This window comes from Ambystoma mexicanum, chromosome 5p (genome assembly GCF_040938575.1).
Source record: "Ambystoma mexicanum isolate Mex_15411 chromosome 5p, UKY_AmexF1_1, whole genome shotgun sequence".
NCBI classification, from domain to species: Eukaryota; Metazoa; Chordata; class Amphibia; order Caudata; family Ambystomatidae; genus Ambystoma; species Ambystoma mexicanum.
This window is the reverse complement of record NC_090930.1, coordinates 295,763,866-295,779,197: the sequence shown is the minus strand read 5'-3', so window position 1 is coordinate 295,779,197 and position 15,332 is coordinate 295,763,866. Positions and strand designations below refer to the sequence as shown.

At 43.6% G+C, this 15,332-nt stretch overlaps 1 protein-coding gene across 4 annotated transcripts in view; it reads right to left on the bottom strand.

Moving 5' to 3' along the window:
- The window catches only part of NRK (Nik related kinase), a 1,461,188-nt gene that overhangs the window by 157,538 nt on the left and 1,288,318 nt on the right, over positions 1-15,332 (bottom strand). For all 4 annotated transcript variants that reach the window (XM_069612728.1, XM_069612727.1, XM_069612725.1 and 1 more), the window contains one exon: positions 2,545-2,704. In XM_069612728.1, coding sequence (XP_069468829.1) covers positions 2,545-2,704 — 160 coding nt within the window. The remainder of the gene's footprint in view (positions 1-2,544; positions 2,705-15,332) is intronic.

Below are 15,332 nucleotides of genomic sequence, written 5' to 3'. Positions count from 1 at the left end.
AGGTCAAATAATGCTTGCCAAAATGAAGTCATGTGGGCTTGGTGAATGACAGTTAAGCCAGCAAATCACAGACAAGTAGGGGTTTATTTCTGGTGAAAGGACAAATCAGTATGTATTGTGAAATCATAAGAAATGTTGCATCAGTCTCACAAATGTATAAAAGGAGATGAGATTGGGAGCTCATTGCTGTTGTTTCTGGTGTCTTTTGAACATGCATTAAGGATGACTTTTGAAGCAACTGCCCGGGCGTCCGTCTCCCTTCTTATCCTGTCTCCAATGCCTGAGTCCACAGATGTCAAAGTTCAAGAAGGGCCCTCCTGTTCATCACCACTGGAAATAGCGAGAGAAATCTATAAAAGGATGAAGGTGTGTTGACAATACATATCAACATAACCAAACCCAGTTCTGAAAATTGGGCTTAACCCTAACTGGTCAAGCTGTAACCTAAGGACTTTCAAAGTTTCCTCGTAACCAATTATACTGAACTGTCACCTGCACATCCTCACTGAAGATAAAGTCTATTTTTTAAAGAACATCTTTCTTTGGTAACCACGTACTGAAGGCAACATATATGTGTTGCACTGTTGTCATCCTAAGAGCTTCCCTTAATTGCTCAGCTGCATTTCCATTAGGTGAGCCATTGAATTCCGGTCTCCTATCCCTTATGAGGAGTAATCTGCTGGCAGTGTTTTCTTACTGGTGTTTATAATGCACCAGCATAATCATGCAGAACTGGTCCAGTTTCTGGGAGCATCTCTTTTCCAAAATAGACACTAATACATACAGCTTTTCATCCAGAACGTAGGTAAGATTAATTTGTTATAAGAATGTTTGAGTGGAATATGTAGAGATAGGGCCCAGTTCTAGAAGTAGAAAAGGGCATTGGTCTGTCTTTGATCCACTAAAGTTGAGAGACTCCAGAGGAGTAATCAAGCAGATTGCCCATTCTCCAACTCCACAATATGAACCCACTAGGCAAAAAGTATGTACCAATGAGTATGAAAAAGGATCCAGGGAAGGAAATGGACATTTATGCACTGAGACAAAGTAAATCAACATATCTCCAAGCAAAGGTATGGTAGCCTCTACACTGAAATCCAGTGACTGTATCCATGTGGAGGATTTGTAATTGCCTACCTTGAAGCTACATTTAGTACATTCACATAAAGATTGGTGGAGTTTGAGCAATTGGTCCTATACGCTAAATCTATTTATACACAGGTAGTTCCATGCGCTCATTAAGATTGTTTCAGTCCTCCTTTTTATACATATGACAACAGAAAGAGCAGGAGTAGATTTGCCAATAGTTATTGCATTCCACACTGTTCATAACCAGTGCTTTTGGTTGCCTAACCTCCACTACATAAGCCAAACCTAAACGTTTTGATTACACATGGCCCATTGGTTTGGACTTATTCTAACTTGGCATGACTTTGTTATTTCTAACAGTTTGGCTCTGCTCTCTCTGCTTGGTTAAAGAGTCGCTGTGTTTCTTCTTTGGTTTTATCAGTCGACTGACATTTTGACTTCGATTTTGACTTCAATTTCTTTCCAACTGCTGTGGTGGTTCCGTGTATTTCCTGACAGAGACTAATGTTTGGTTTTCTTTCTCTGGTTCTGTAGAACTCTTTGACCGTTTGATGCAGGTAAGTACAGCTCTTGAGCAAATAAAAGTATGACTATTGGTCAACTCACAAACTGCATACAGATGTTAACTCACATAGTAAATGCACCTGTAAAGTAAAATGTATTAAAGTATGACTTTAGGCCAACCCAAATAGTGCATACACATGCAAACTGGAGTAAGAGCATTGCTGTTGGTCAACTCGCATAATGCAAACACTTAAGTGAAATAAAATGATGTCTATCGATCAACGCATATAGTGAAAACAAGTGTTAATGGAAATGTAATTATGGCTTAAGTGTACCACACATAGTACATACATTTGTTAACTGAAATAAAAGAAAGATTATAGGTCAATTTGCATAATGAGTAAATACAATTGTTAATGAAATAAAAGTATGGCTATGGGTCAGCTCACATACTGCAGAGACATGCTAACTATTGGTCTATTTAAATAGCGAATAAACAGCTGATAATTGAAATGAAATTATTTGTATAGGTCAACAAACATAGTGCATATACCTGTCAACTGTAAGAAACGTATGGCCATGTGCCAACCTATATAGTGCAAACACCTGCAAACTGGGTAGAAAAGTATGATACGGTAGGTCAACTAATAACGCATATTCCTTTTAACTGAAAACAAATGATGCTTAGGGTTCATCTCATATAGAGCAGATGGCTATTAAGTGAAACCATAGTAGGCTGTAGGTCAACTCACCTGGAACTTATTCCAATTAACTGAAACAAAATTAAGGCTATAAGACAACAGACATTATGCACACCACCCATTAAATGAAATATCTCGGAGGTCTAAGCGGATCGCTTTGCAATGCACAAACACTATGAATGCTACTGTCTCTGTTCTACAATCAAGTAGTGACACCATTTTGCTTTCATTCACAAATAATGGCACTTACCCACGGAGGCTGGCATTTCCCCCCATTGTAAAATGGTCTCTTTTGTGAAGTGTCCATATGTGTCGATGTAGACGCCTTCGTCCTCGTAGGTGAGCAGAAGCTCCACACCGTTGGTGTTGGGGAGGATGATAATCGCATGCGGGTGGATATTCCCTTGGATCTGAAATCAGATTGCATTAATGTTAGAAATGGCACTTCCCGTTTTAAAAGGACGTCAATCAATCTAGTTTTCTTCAGGAGTATGCGCGACATGGAACATAATTCATACCTGGCACATAAGGAAAACTTAAACACATTTCCAGATAAATGCTCCCCAAAGCATATTTATGTAAAGCGTAATTAAATATTTATTTTTTCTGACTTGATCATGTATATAAAGGAAGATTGTCTTCTCAAATATTCATAAGCACTTAGCAGACACTTCGGCAGAATAGAAAACAGCACAAATGTGATATACCTTGAATGTCTTAGGAGGATAGCTCAGGGGCAACATGCTCCCTTTGGAAGCAAGACGACACGGAGCAACACAGGTATGATCCCCGGGTCCACGCTGAGAAACCTCTGGGTATTACGTGTGTTATAAATAACCTATCATATCAATGAGTCAGGAATATCTTTCTTCCAATATGCAGGTGAAGGTTTCAGACTAGAGTTTCTTATGCTTTAATAATGCATATTTGGACACCTGAAGGAATCATGCCACACCAATATTTGGCACAGCACTTAAAAGTGTTGCAATGCCATATCACTAGTACATGAGGCATCAGGCAATACAGATCTTCCTCGCAGCGCATCTCAGTCCATCATCCATGCAACCTAAAAGTTCAACACGCTGACCTATGACTCACACCCAGAGCAAGAACTCGGGGTGGAACTGGCAAAGCCATGCACCGAACATTTATGGCACCTACACTAGCATGGATTCGATGAAGTGAGGGGAACCCATCACCATGATCTGAGTACATCTCTGTCCCGCACAAATGCCATCCAACCTGACCCACCTGTAACTTTCTCCAACCAAGTGCCCTCTCTGAGCCTACATGCATTGTCAATGGACACACTTATTAATTGATAAGTGTATTAAGTTAGACAATATGGCCCTCATTATAGGTTTGCCGTCTCCCCCCGCCCGATATCCCAGTGGATAGGATGCAATGGGATGGGATTTCCGAATCATCAGCACCGTTATTAACAGGGGCAGTAAATCAGGTATTTGACAGTAGGCGCCTGAACTCCTGGCAGGTCAGGCCTGCCGGGAGATCTGTGTCCCCCCACTGGCACACTTGAAGTGTGCCGGTCCGAAAAAAATGCCAGAGCGGAATTACCAGATAATTTTCTGGACCGGCACAATTATAATGAGGCACACGGGTACTCTCTAATGTGAACCGATGTTCATGGGAATTACCATTGTCTTTTGGGGGATGGCAAACCCACGATGATATTGATGGTGTATGGTAGATATATCCCAATGTGCCAATCTCAAGGTTGTCGAACTATGTTGACCTATGTTGCACAGACGATCCCCAATTACGTTGAAAGACTTATGTGGTTAGTGGATGCATTCTTGAGAGCTGTCAATCCTGGAGTAATACAGCTATACGACAATGGTTGTTGTGTGTACTCAGCCGTAAACAGCTATTGGCGAATCCCCTTCCCTTTTTGATCTTGATTTCTTTTTTATATACATAAAAATTTGGTTTGATTTGAACATCTTATTCGGCAGCAGTGTCAGATCCTAAGGGTGCTGAGGCTGACCAGTACCTTGATACTAATGAACAACTTAAGTTAGAATCCAGTTGTCGTGCTCCAAATGTATGAATTTATTGATAAAAAATAATTGTTGTTTCATCAGTTTTTCAAAACAGCCTGTTCCTAAATCCTTTCTTTGCAATTTGAACTCTTTATTTCACTGATCCTTATTGGAATTGCTTCATACTAAGTCAAAAGGTGCTGATTTGATCCCTTATTTAACCCCTCAACACGTGTTTCTCCATCCTTCATGCAGATGGTTCATCAGGAGGGTTCATTATGGAAACGTAGGGCGAGACACCTAAAACAAACCAGATATAGTAAGCCTTAGGCACTTATTGTGTGTCCTAAATGAACTATAATGTGATATTGTGTATGATGTTAATTATACTCATTACTGTTGGAGCTTTTTACACTTCAGCTGTGCTGTATATTGTGTATTCCCTCTTCTTCTGTTCTATTGAATAGTGTTGGAGTTTCCTCCTATAATTACAATGATGGCAATCTTAGTAAATTATACATTCTGACTTGTTATGAGAGACAAACTACTATTGAAAACGTAACTAAAATGTAGCTCCTGCATACGTGAAAGTATTTACCTGCCATGCGATTGGTTTCCCCTGCTGAAAACACTGGTTTCCTCGTGTTCCGATTGCCGCGGGAGATCAAAGATGGACGTATTTTGTACTGGCGTGATGACGTGGCCACACACGTTGGGCATGATCGCGTCATCACGCCTCCTCCATCTCGCTTGGTATGGATGTAAATTTGTCAGACACGGTTTCCCATACCTATTTAGGAAGAAAACTTTATCGTGCCGTTTGCTTCTGTAGAAATAATACCTTGTATATTAAATATTGATGCATTAACCTCCCTAAAGTAACGTGAATGTCATATTTTGTGTCCTTTGTGTCCTCTGTGTGCTCTGAATATCGTTGGTTTTTCAAGGTATACTCACACTTATTTCACTCTTCGTTCTTCACTTTTGTTATCCCTATGATTGTGTCCTTGAAAATAAAGTACATAACTTTGTGTAGATGTTATGGAGCTGAAATCAACATGGACATAAATGTACCAATCAGAAAATCAAAAAATGAATCAATGAAGGGCTGACATTTCTATCTTGCACAAAAAAAACATTATTCCTGTTACATGGATTAAATTAAGTACAATTTTCTGGCAATTTCATTGTTCATTTTTTGAAATCTTGTGCGGGGGCATCAAAGAAAATGGTGCATTTCCATGATTGTGTTCAGACCTGAATGGCAAGTATCCAATATGCAAATCCAGTATGCTTTTGTGCATCTTAATCGTTTTTCTTGATTGCCTCCTCTGGGGGGCAATTGTATTTTTCTCCAAGCCAAAGAATCTTATATTGTGCATTAGTTCTATTGCGTGATTTTCTTGGAAATGAAAGGCCAAAGGCGATCGGATATTTTTATTTTTAATTGCTCTCATATGCTCACCAATTCTTAATTTTTGAGGCCTGATTGTGCTTCCTAAATATTTTTGATGGCAGATACATTGGATCCTGTATATCACGTATTTAGTGTTACAATTGATTAAGTGCTGCATTGGTCTGGTTATTCCATTTGGCATGGCAATGTTTGTCTTGCCATTGACTGAATATTGACATACTTGACAGTTGCCGCACTTGTAGTTACCTCTTATTGGTGCTGCAGCCACATTTTTGAAGGGCCGGTAACTGAATTTGTTTGTTGTTGAAAAGTGCAATGGACTGAGCATGGCCTTTAAGTTTTTAGATTTCCGAAAAGTTAAACAAGGTTTGTTGTCCAGATTGGGGATCAGAGCTGTGTCCATTTGTAGGATATTTCAATTTTTTGCTAATACTTTTATGATTGTGCTGTAGGTTGTTATAATTTTCACCTTGTTCAGTATTGCTGTTTTCTCCAATTTTGGTTTGTTGTTTAGAAGATCCTCTCTTGTGCGTTGTTTGGTTTTGTGATAGCTATACGACAATGACAATTTCCTCATGAGCTAAAAGCAACCTTTTCAACTAATTTGCATATTGCATACCCATAGTTCATTGGTGTGTGTCTCTGATTTGAAGGTGAACTTCCAGTGTTGGTTACTAGGTAACATCCCTGGATTATGTAGTGCCGATCCCTTGCAACCATGCTCATTGCTTCTATTCGCGTGGTAGTTGAACCCAAAGGAAGCAAAGCGGCAGATCTGTCATTCTGCATTTGGGCTGTGGTCAGAAAGAACAAGGTGGTCACATGAACAGTGGCTGTACATTCTGGGAGGGCCTATAGTAGAAATGTCCAGAAAGAAGTGCCTTTAAAATACATTATATAGGTTTGATGCATTTTGAATGTTAATTTACAGGGAAATTAAGTACCAAAAAATGTAAATCCCAGGTCTCTCGATGTAGGTGTTTTAGAATCACTAAATATCAGGGTTGTAGACAGACAACCGTAAAGCCCCAGCAGTTTAGGGGCTCACTGGAAATATTCAGGGCCCGTTTCATGGAATGTTTCGCACAGTGCAACTTGACTTTGAACTGGTGGAAAGTGATTTTGCACTGGCAACAAACACCCTGATTCACAAAGCGGCTCTGTGAATCTGGGTGTTTGTTGGCAGTGCAAATTGACTTTGCACCGTGCTTCGAATTCCACGAGTCAGGCTCTTAATGTCGAAATGCTGTCACAGGCCTATTCCAAATGCCTAGTGCACAGTAGAAAGTCGAAGCATGGCATTGGGCTAGCTCAGGAACCATAGATATTAACAAGCAATGATACATTTCACTTTTTTATGTAGTGCTTCCCATCAGATGACTGCTGCTTCTAAGTGCTGTAGTGATAGATGATATTATTCCTGAAATTAACAGTACTAAGTGTATGAACCTTACAAGGATGAAAAATTGAGTGTGCACTTTTGGGATTCGAAACCATGTTCTGTACGTTGAAAAGATGTGCAAGGCGGGTGCCAAACTCACAGAGCTATCTTGCCATCTGCTGTAATGGTTGATTAGTCCAGTGGGCGACGGTCCTGGTGCTGAGATGATTAAGATGGACATACCTTTGACTTGCTTCTTCTCAGTCTTTATTCCCCAAATCATCTTTTCAACAGTAGGTGCCCGAATGAGAGGAATGGGCAAAAGAAGTGAATTTTGAGCCACATGAACGCAGGGTGATGCAAGTTCAGGACCCCTTTGATATTCCTGGATTTAGCTGTCAACTCTTCTCCAAAGTATTCCATGGTCACGTGCTTTCAGCAGGTTACAGCCTGCGCTCTTTAATGCTCAGTTTCTGGGTCCAGTTACTCTCGGGGGTGTAGGTTACCAGTGCTGGGTCTCCCTCTGTGTCAGGCTTTGGCGCTTGAGGGGTCAACACAAGAGTGGATATGGCATTGTGATCCTGGCAGGTGCTGCAGTGGGAAAAAAAGGCCAGTGTCCAAGCTGCCGGCTCACGGTGCAGGTCTTATGCTTAGCCAGAGACATGGCTCTGGTAATGGGTATAACAGCAGAGGAACGGACAGTGCCCAACGATGAGGGGCGGGCAAAAGGGGAAGAGAGGGCACTGAGGCCCACCGCTGTGCAGATTATGCAGCTGAAGGTCTCCAGGCGTATGCAAGAGATCTAAGCGATTTTACCTAATAGAAAACATCAATGACAAGAACAGTGAATAGAAAACAGAGAAACAAATATCAAATGTTGTCCTCTTTCTATTTGCGCCCCCCAAGCCTATCAATTCCCTATGTGTTTAACCCCATCGCAACCCCCTCCAAACCCCTTTTAGCCCCCCAGCCCCTTGTCTCGGGAGGATAGCTCAGCGGCAGCGTGCTTGCCTTGGAAACAAGACGACATGTAGCAACAAGGGTTCGATCTCCAGGTCCGCGCTGAGAAACCTCTGGGGTAAATAACCGATCATATCGTATCATATTACCCCACCCTCTATATATATGTTTATAGACATGTTCGATGTTTATTTCTGTTTTCTTTTCGCTGTTATTTTATTCCCTGTAATTGCTTTAACTGTTTTTGCTGGATACATAATGCGAGCCATCTCGGTTCCAGTAGACTCTCTCTATCAACAATCAGACCACCTCCTCGACCAAGGCTGGCAAGAACCGTTGGCAGTGGCTGCTGAGACATCTTCTGAACGATCTGTGCCCAAACAGGGCAGCTTCTTTAGTAACAAGGACAAGGAGCAGGCCCTGCCGATTGAGGGGATATTGGGGTGAGGTGAGGGTGGACACCCAATCACTGGTGTGCATCCATTAAACTGAACAGCAGCCACCCAATCAGGATAAGTCACCATAGTCAAATGTCATGGGCTTCCTCTCCGCAAAAGTTCGGCATACAGATTAACCCCAGACATACCAGTCGCCCGAGCAGTGTTTTTTCTTGGTTGGCAAAGCTTTCTGCAAGTCTGACACAGTGCGCAGTCACGGCCCCATACCTGGGCACACCTATGCCCCATATATACTGCTTACGAACAATGTCCAACTGAGGACCCTGACCCAGAACAAGGGGCATGAGGAAACACCCAGAAATGGCGGATGTGTGTACTTCCTGAAATTGATTGAAAGTAGTGCCCTTAACCACGGGGCCCTTCCCAGTCAGCCTGGGAGGACACTTGCCTGGGGAAATAGACGCACAAGGAAAGCCCACTTCCTGTCCAAGGAGGCACATCAGGATGTGTGCCTCTCCTGAGCTCTGAGGTCAGACCTCACTAGGGAAACGTTGTGAACCAGAGGACAAATAGAACAACAAGCATTGGCAAAGCCAACAGTTTGGGCTTTTGTGTAGGTATGGGATAGGCGGTATTACCCAAATTGGTCGTTTCGAATTGTCCGAATGGTACAATTGGCCGAATTCGAAACAACCAATTTGGGTAATCACTGCCAAACATGTGGAGCGGGGCTGACCCCACTGCCCATGTTTGGTAGTGATTGCCTTTGGGGGTAGCAGGGGTGTCCCCCGCTTCCAGAGGTCTGAAGGTGGGGGACAAAAGAAAGAAAAGCGGACCCTGCAGCGTCAGATCCGACCCACGTAGGAGGGACAGATCCGCCGACGCTGCAGGCTCAGTAAAGGTTCGGACGGTGAAAAGGTATGTAGGGGGAGGGTGGGCAGTTTTGGGCATATACATCCAGATATGCATTTGCTAGGCATTGATATCATGGTACTACTGACCATAAGATTTCAGCAGCTGGGAAATTGAGTGATTACCTGGACAATACCTGGATAAGTGTCATCTGTAGGACGGATGGCGTACGAAATCCCAAAAGCAAACTACCATGAAGCAAAAGTCATCTAATTAATGGTTAATGTAGAGTCGGGCAGAGATACGTGATCTCTTTATTTGCGCTTCCTGGCCTATTTGATGTTTTTCTGATGCAAAGTTTTCTGAAAGAATCATATTCCAGACTATAGACAATTTGCGGTGTGATGGGGAATACATATACAGGCGAGCTCCCAGCAGACGCCGTGCATGTTTCGGGCCTCCTGGGGTTGGCAGCAGGGCCCGTGCGCTGCTCATGGCAGCACTTGCCACAGATCAGCCTCCATTCTGCCCGTCTGGGTGTGCGCAGACGCTATGATTCACCGCCTCTGCCTGGCGGCCGCATACGCTTGATGTTAAATGCATGGAATGCATTCAGGTGGATCCGAAATGTGTTTTATTTGAAAGAGTTCACTTGCTTTAAACAATAGCTCGGGGGTACGTGCCCGTGTATGTGCGAACGTCAGGATACAGGTTCTGCTGCCGCTACCGCAGCCCCGCCGCAAAACTCCTCTGGTTATTACAATGAATATCTTTTTGGCGTCTGTACACAACTACGCAGCCCGTGTAGCCGAAGGGGAAACGAACAGACGCGACATAGTTATGGTTCATTTCGCTTTGGATGTGGGAACATTGATAACACACCGACTAATGGATGTATGGATGGTTTTGTTTATGCCGAAAAATAAATCATATCACTTTATCTTTATTTGTTGCATTATTTTGTATCCTTCATTACCTGTCTTTTTCTCTTGTTCTCTAGTGTTTTCCCGTCACTCACTCCATCTGTATCCCTCCTATTCCTTTTCTCTCTCTTTCTCCCTCTTCCCTTCTATATTTTGCTTTCTCTTTCTGCCTCTCGATTTATTTGCTCTTCTGTTCCTTTCTTTACTGTCTCATCTGTTTCTCTCTTTCTCTCTCGCTGCCTCTCTCTTTCCCTTTTTACCCTCTCTTTCCCTACCCCTCCCGTGCACACCCTTCTGAGATACCATTGATCTATCTCTCTTACACAGTCACATCAAACAAATGGCTTTTATGGGAGTGCCGTTGTTATTTCTATGCAGGTTTCTGAAAAGTAACATCTTAATCACAGCTGTAAATATGCTCCTGGTGTAATAGACAGGTCTTACCTAAGTGTGTCATCAGCCTCTTGATTTGTAAGCAATAAGCGTGTCCTCACATCTGTTCTTTGTATTGAATTCCTCTTAAGAACACGCATTGGCAAAAGCAGCAGTTGTGGCGCTTTTATATCCATTATATGCCTAGGTACTCATGCCACTTCGCAACTGTTACCATCTTATGTCAAGTAGTACGATTATGTTAGTGTATGGCAATTGCATATAACGTATTTACACACAATCCACAACTGTCAGCTTTGCCATTGTTTGTTTTGTCTACATGGTGCCCCTTTTCTGAGTAACATTCCATCTGAACCCCCGTAGTGAAAGAACAAAAATGCACACATGATTCTGTGCAACATGCAACGTGTTGAAACATGTTGGGCAGGGAAGTTTCCTTCCTATTTTTTTTTGTATTGTGTGTAATGTTCAATTTGGGTCACATATGTGCATTGTCACCCTCATGTAGCAGGATTTAAACAACATGTGACAAAGGCAATAGTTTAAAGGGGGAGCCATGTTCCATGTTAATCGGAAAATCGGTTTGAAAAAATGGTGGTGCACTTAGACGGCACTTGTGCGTAGGCGACGTGTTGCCTTTAGATGTAATTGTGGAGGTGGGTAATGTGTTACACTTAGACTGAAGTTGGGGGTAGGCATTGTGTTGCACTTAGATGTAATTTGGGGTGGGTAATGTTTTGCACTCAAAGAACAGCTTTGGTATTGTGCTTGGAAGGTTTCTGACGGTCTCCCGTCCATGGCAGTCAGACGATTATAGGGAGAATCTGTCTAATGCACCTTGAAGGTATATGAGAACACATTCTCTATTGCTCCCAGAAGATGTGAGGATAGACTGCGCTTAGTAGATGTATTAGGGTAGGTTGTCTATTGCCATTGGCTTGGTATAGCGTGAGGCGAAGCTGGGCCTGCAATTAAAGGCCAGTTTTTAAGGCCCCCTGTTTTCTCCCTGCATCAGCTGGGCAGTAAGGATGTCCACCACACCAACGAGGGACAGAGTCTGCTGCATCTCCATCTACAAGGAGCAGACCTCACAACAACAGTAAGATGGCCGCCACTTTTGCGTCCTTTTCCTGGCTGCCTACATTGCCTGGAGAGGCACTTAGCAAGTTCCTGCAGCCTGATTGGCTATTATCCCCAGCAAATACCGAGGCCCGGCTGAGCCGTGAGGCAGAGCCCGGCCTAGCATTAAAGACCTGCTTTTAAGGCCCTCTGTCGTCTCCCTGTCAACTCCATGACCCTCCATTGTTACACTTGACTACCGCCGCCATCTCAAGGGAGCTCCTCTGATCTCGAGGTAAGAGGTTTTCGACCCTCATATATGATTGCCTGCCCTATTACTTTCTCACCTTGTCCCCGTCACTTTGACTGGCAGTCACCGCCATGGGCTATCAGTGGCCATGTCAAATACAGCTTCTGGATGATGAACTGCTCATAACACACCTGGACACGCTATGCCCATCGACGACATACGATCTGAACTTCCTCTTTCTACCGCACCCGCTGGATGATCACGCTATCTTAAGCAATCGATCACTGCGACAGACTCTTGCGATCACCTAATATCCATTGTTGTATTGCTCTTCACTTCCCGTTGTATTTGCTAACTTGCTCAGCCTCAAAGCGCACCCACGCTGCTCTACCCTCCGTTACCAACTATGGCTTTACTTCATCTACAGGATCGTTATATAACATGTACTGTCAGTGATCTGTTCTATTTCCTCTAATGTACATTATCAATGTCTGTAGGGCTTGTGCCTCGGTCCATCCGGTCTCTTCTATTTTACTGCATGCCAGAGGCAGCCCCTATGCCTAGAGGTAGGCTCTCCCAATATGCACCAACTTCAACAATGATATCCCATGTTGCTGGTTAGCTGTAGCCCCTGCAACAAGAGGTTTGGCTGCCCTAGCTTATACCTACTCTACCTACTACGTCCCATGTTGCTTGTTAGCTGTAGCCCCGTAACAAGAGGTTTGGTTGCCCTAGCTTGTACCTACTTTACCTACTACGTCCCATGTTGCTTGTTAGTTGTAGCCCTCGTAACAAGAGGTTTGGCTGCCCCAGCTTGTACCTACTCTACCTACTACGTCGCATGTTGCTTGGTAGCTGTAGCCCCCATAACAAGAGGTTTGGCTGCCCTAGCTTGTACCTACTCTACCTACTATGTCCCATGTTGCTTGTTAGCTGTAGCCCTCGTAACAAGAGGTTTGGCTGCCTTAGCTTGTACCTACTCTACCTACTATGTCCCATGCTTGCATCCCTGATGCAGCCCCCCGCAACAAGAGGCGAGGCTTCCTAGTATGCATTAAGTTTACTGATTATATTCTATGTATTACATGCCTATGCAGCCTCCCGCAACAAGAGGTTTGGCTTCCCTAGCTTGTATTACTTTACTTATGAGGTCCCGTGTCTGCATGCCTGATGCAGCCAGCCTCCTAAAACAAAAGGATAGGAACCCCTAGCTCTTATCGACTGCACTAACTCTGCTTAATAACTCTACGTCTGTAACGTACCATATATAAGCACTTATATATACTGCCGTGTGAGCTAAAGTAACCTAGCCACCCATCTATGTATGTATTGCAACTAAGTCAATGGGCCTCATTACGACCCTGGCGGAACGGGTTAAACGGCGCCGTAAAAGGCTGCGGCGCCTTTCAACCCGTTCCGCCACATTACGAGGTCCCCTCGTGGGACACGTTTAGCACGCGTGGGAAAACCAGGCGTGCATACCGGGTCCGGCGAGGGGAAGAGGGAGCAAACAACGGGCCATCTCGTAATGGCGCGTTGTTTACTCCCTCTCCCATTCCCATTCAGCCCTATGGGGGCTGAAATGGGAATGGGGATGAACCGTGTCTGTGTCCTCGAGTGAGGAATTACCGGGTGATCCGAACTCGGAATGGTCCGGTAAGTCCTCATTCCGAGGACACGGCCACGGATGCGGTTTTACCTCGTAATGAGGCCCAATATCTCATAACAGCGCCTCAATGCCCCCGGGCTGTGTGCGCACATTATAAATGCAAATAAATAAATAAATGAATAGCACCTGGAAGATTCATAATGTTTCTATGTTTAGAAAACTGTAAGGATAGCCAATCAATTGAACAAAGATTTATGCAGGTAGCCTAGATATTGCACTTAGAAGATCGCTGAGGTAGATTATTGCACTAAGAGGATATTTTAGGATAACTCCTGACAGTAGTATATTAAACATGGAATGTTCTAGGATATCCTGCCCACTGCACAAAAAAAGTCCTGGTTTTTGTCTGCTTATTGCGCATTGACTGCACACCTATAAGATCCATATTGTTACCCTGGCTGCTGTTGATTTATGGGGATTGCTGATAAATGCACTCAAAAGATACTTCACATTGGAATCATACATTTTCAGGAAGACAGTCTGCCTATTGCTCTTAGAAGATGCAACAGGCCAGTCTGTCTGTTGCCCATAGAGATAACACAGCCTTCTACAGATGACCTTAACATTCTCCATCAGAGACAAGTTTGCATCCAAGCCTCAAGGTACGTAGGCACGCACCACTTCAGTGAACTTCGGCCACATGCATGGCTACCTAATCTCACGCATTTTGAATACAGCGACGACCACAACAAAAAATAGAGTGTAACTGGGCACATAATGCTCCTCCAGGCTTAAACACAGCACACAACACAAATGCCATCAGAATGCAGCGAAGACCTATGACAAAATTCGGTCTAGCTGGACACTTAAGGAATGTGTCTTGCGATTGCACATAACCCTCTACACCAAGCACGCATCCACGTGCCTCACTTCATGGCTCGCTTAATGGAGCCCAGACAGCCCCCTTAACTCATTATCTTGGCCAAATGCACACATTCTAGCCTTCACACAATTTCCCACAACTCAGACTTCGGTCCCCCGAGGGCGTTCCCACAACAAACGGGTGAAGGCCATATTAATGTGATAAAGGCGCTATACAAATGACTACTAATACTACTATTTTTTCCGGTCCGCCTCATTTTGGAGCACTTGTATGGTGGGATTCAGGAGCATGGAGACCCCCGCCTCGTGCCCAATCACGATTTTGTTCTTTTACTTTGCTAGCTCCAGCTCACGGGAATGTCCTTCTTCCATCTCTTTGTTCTATTACCTCTTACTCTTTATTTCATATTACTCTTAAGACTTATCTCCTACAAACTACGAATAACTTCTCTTAGTTTTTAACTTTGCATTTTATTGTACTGTTAAGTGTGCCTCCGTTCGGTGCTTTGGCGTAAAGCTCTATATAAGTTACAAATAAATACCAAAAAATATAAGAGTATTTCCGCCTCCATTTAACGCGCCATCATGCAATTGCTTTTTCATAAGGGCCACTGAGTATTTTCATGCTGGTGTTAATGCGATGGAGTCCCAGGAAATGTGCCTGAAAGCACCATCCAGTAATCGCAGGTAGACTCCACAACAATCCAATGTAAATGCTCCATATCTTGCAGGTGGTATTTACACCTTCCCCCCCTAAATTAATGGAAAAGTGAGGAATAAAGGTGATTTCACTTATGTTTTTCTTCTCGCTTGTCCATCGCATAGTGTAAATGAGGAAAATTGCACAGAGCGCCCCCTTGGCACAAAATTGCTCACAAAGGCGGTCTCCTCCCTGCAATTAATCGGGGGCTTGC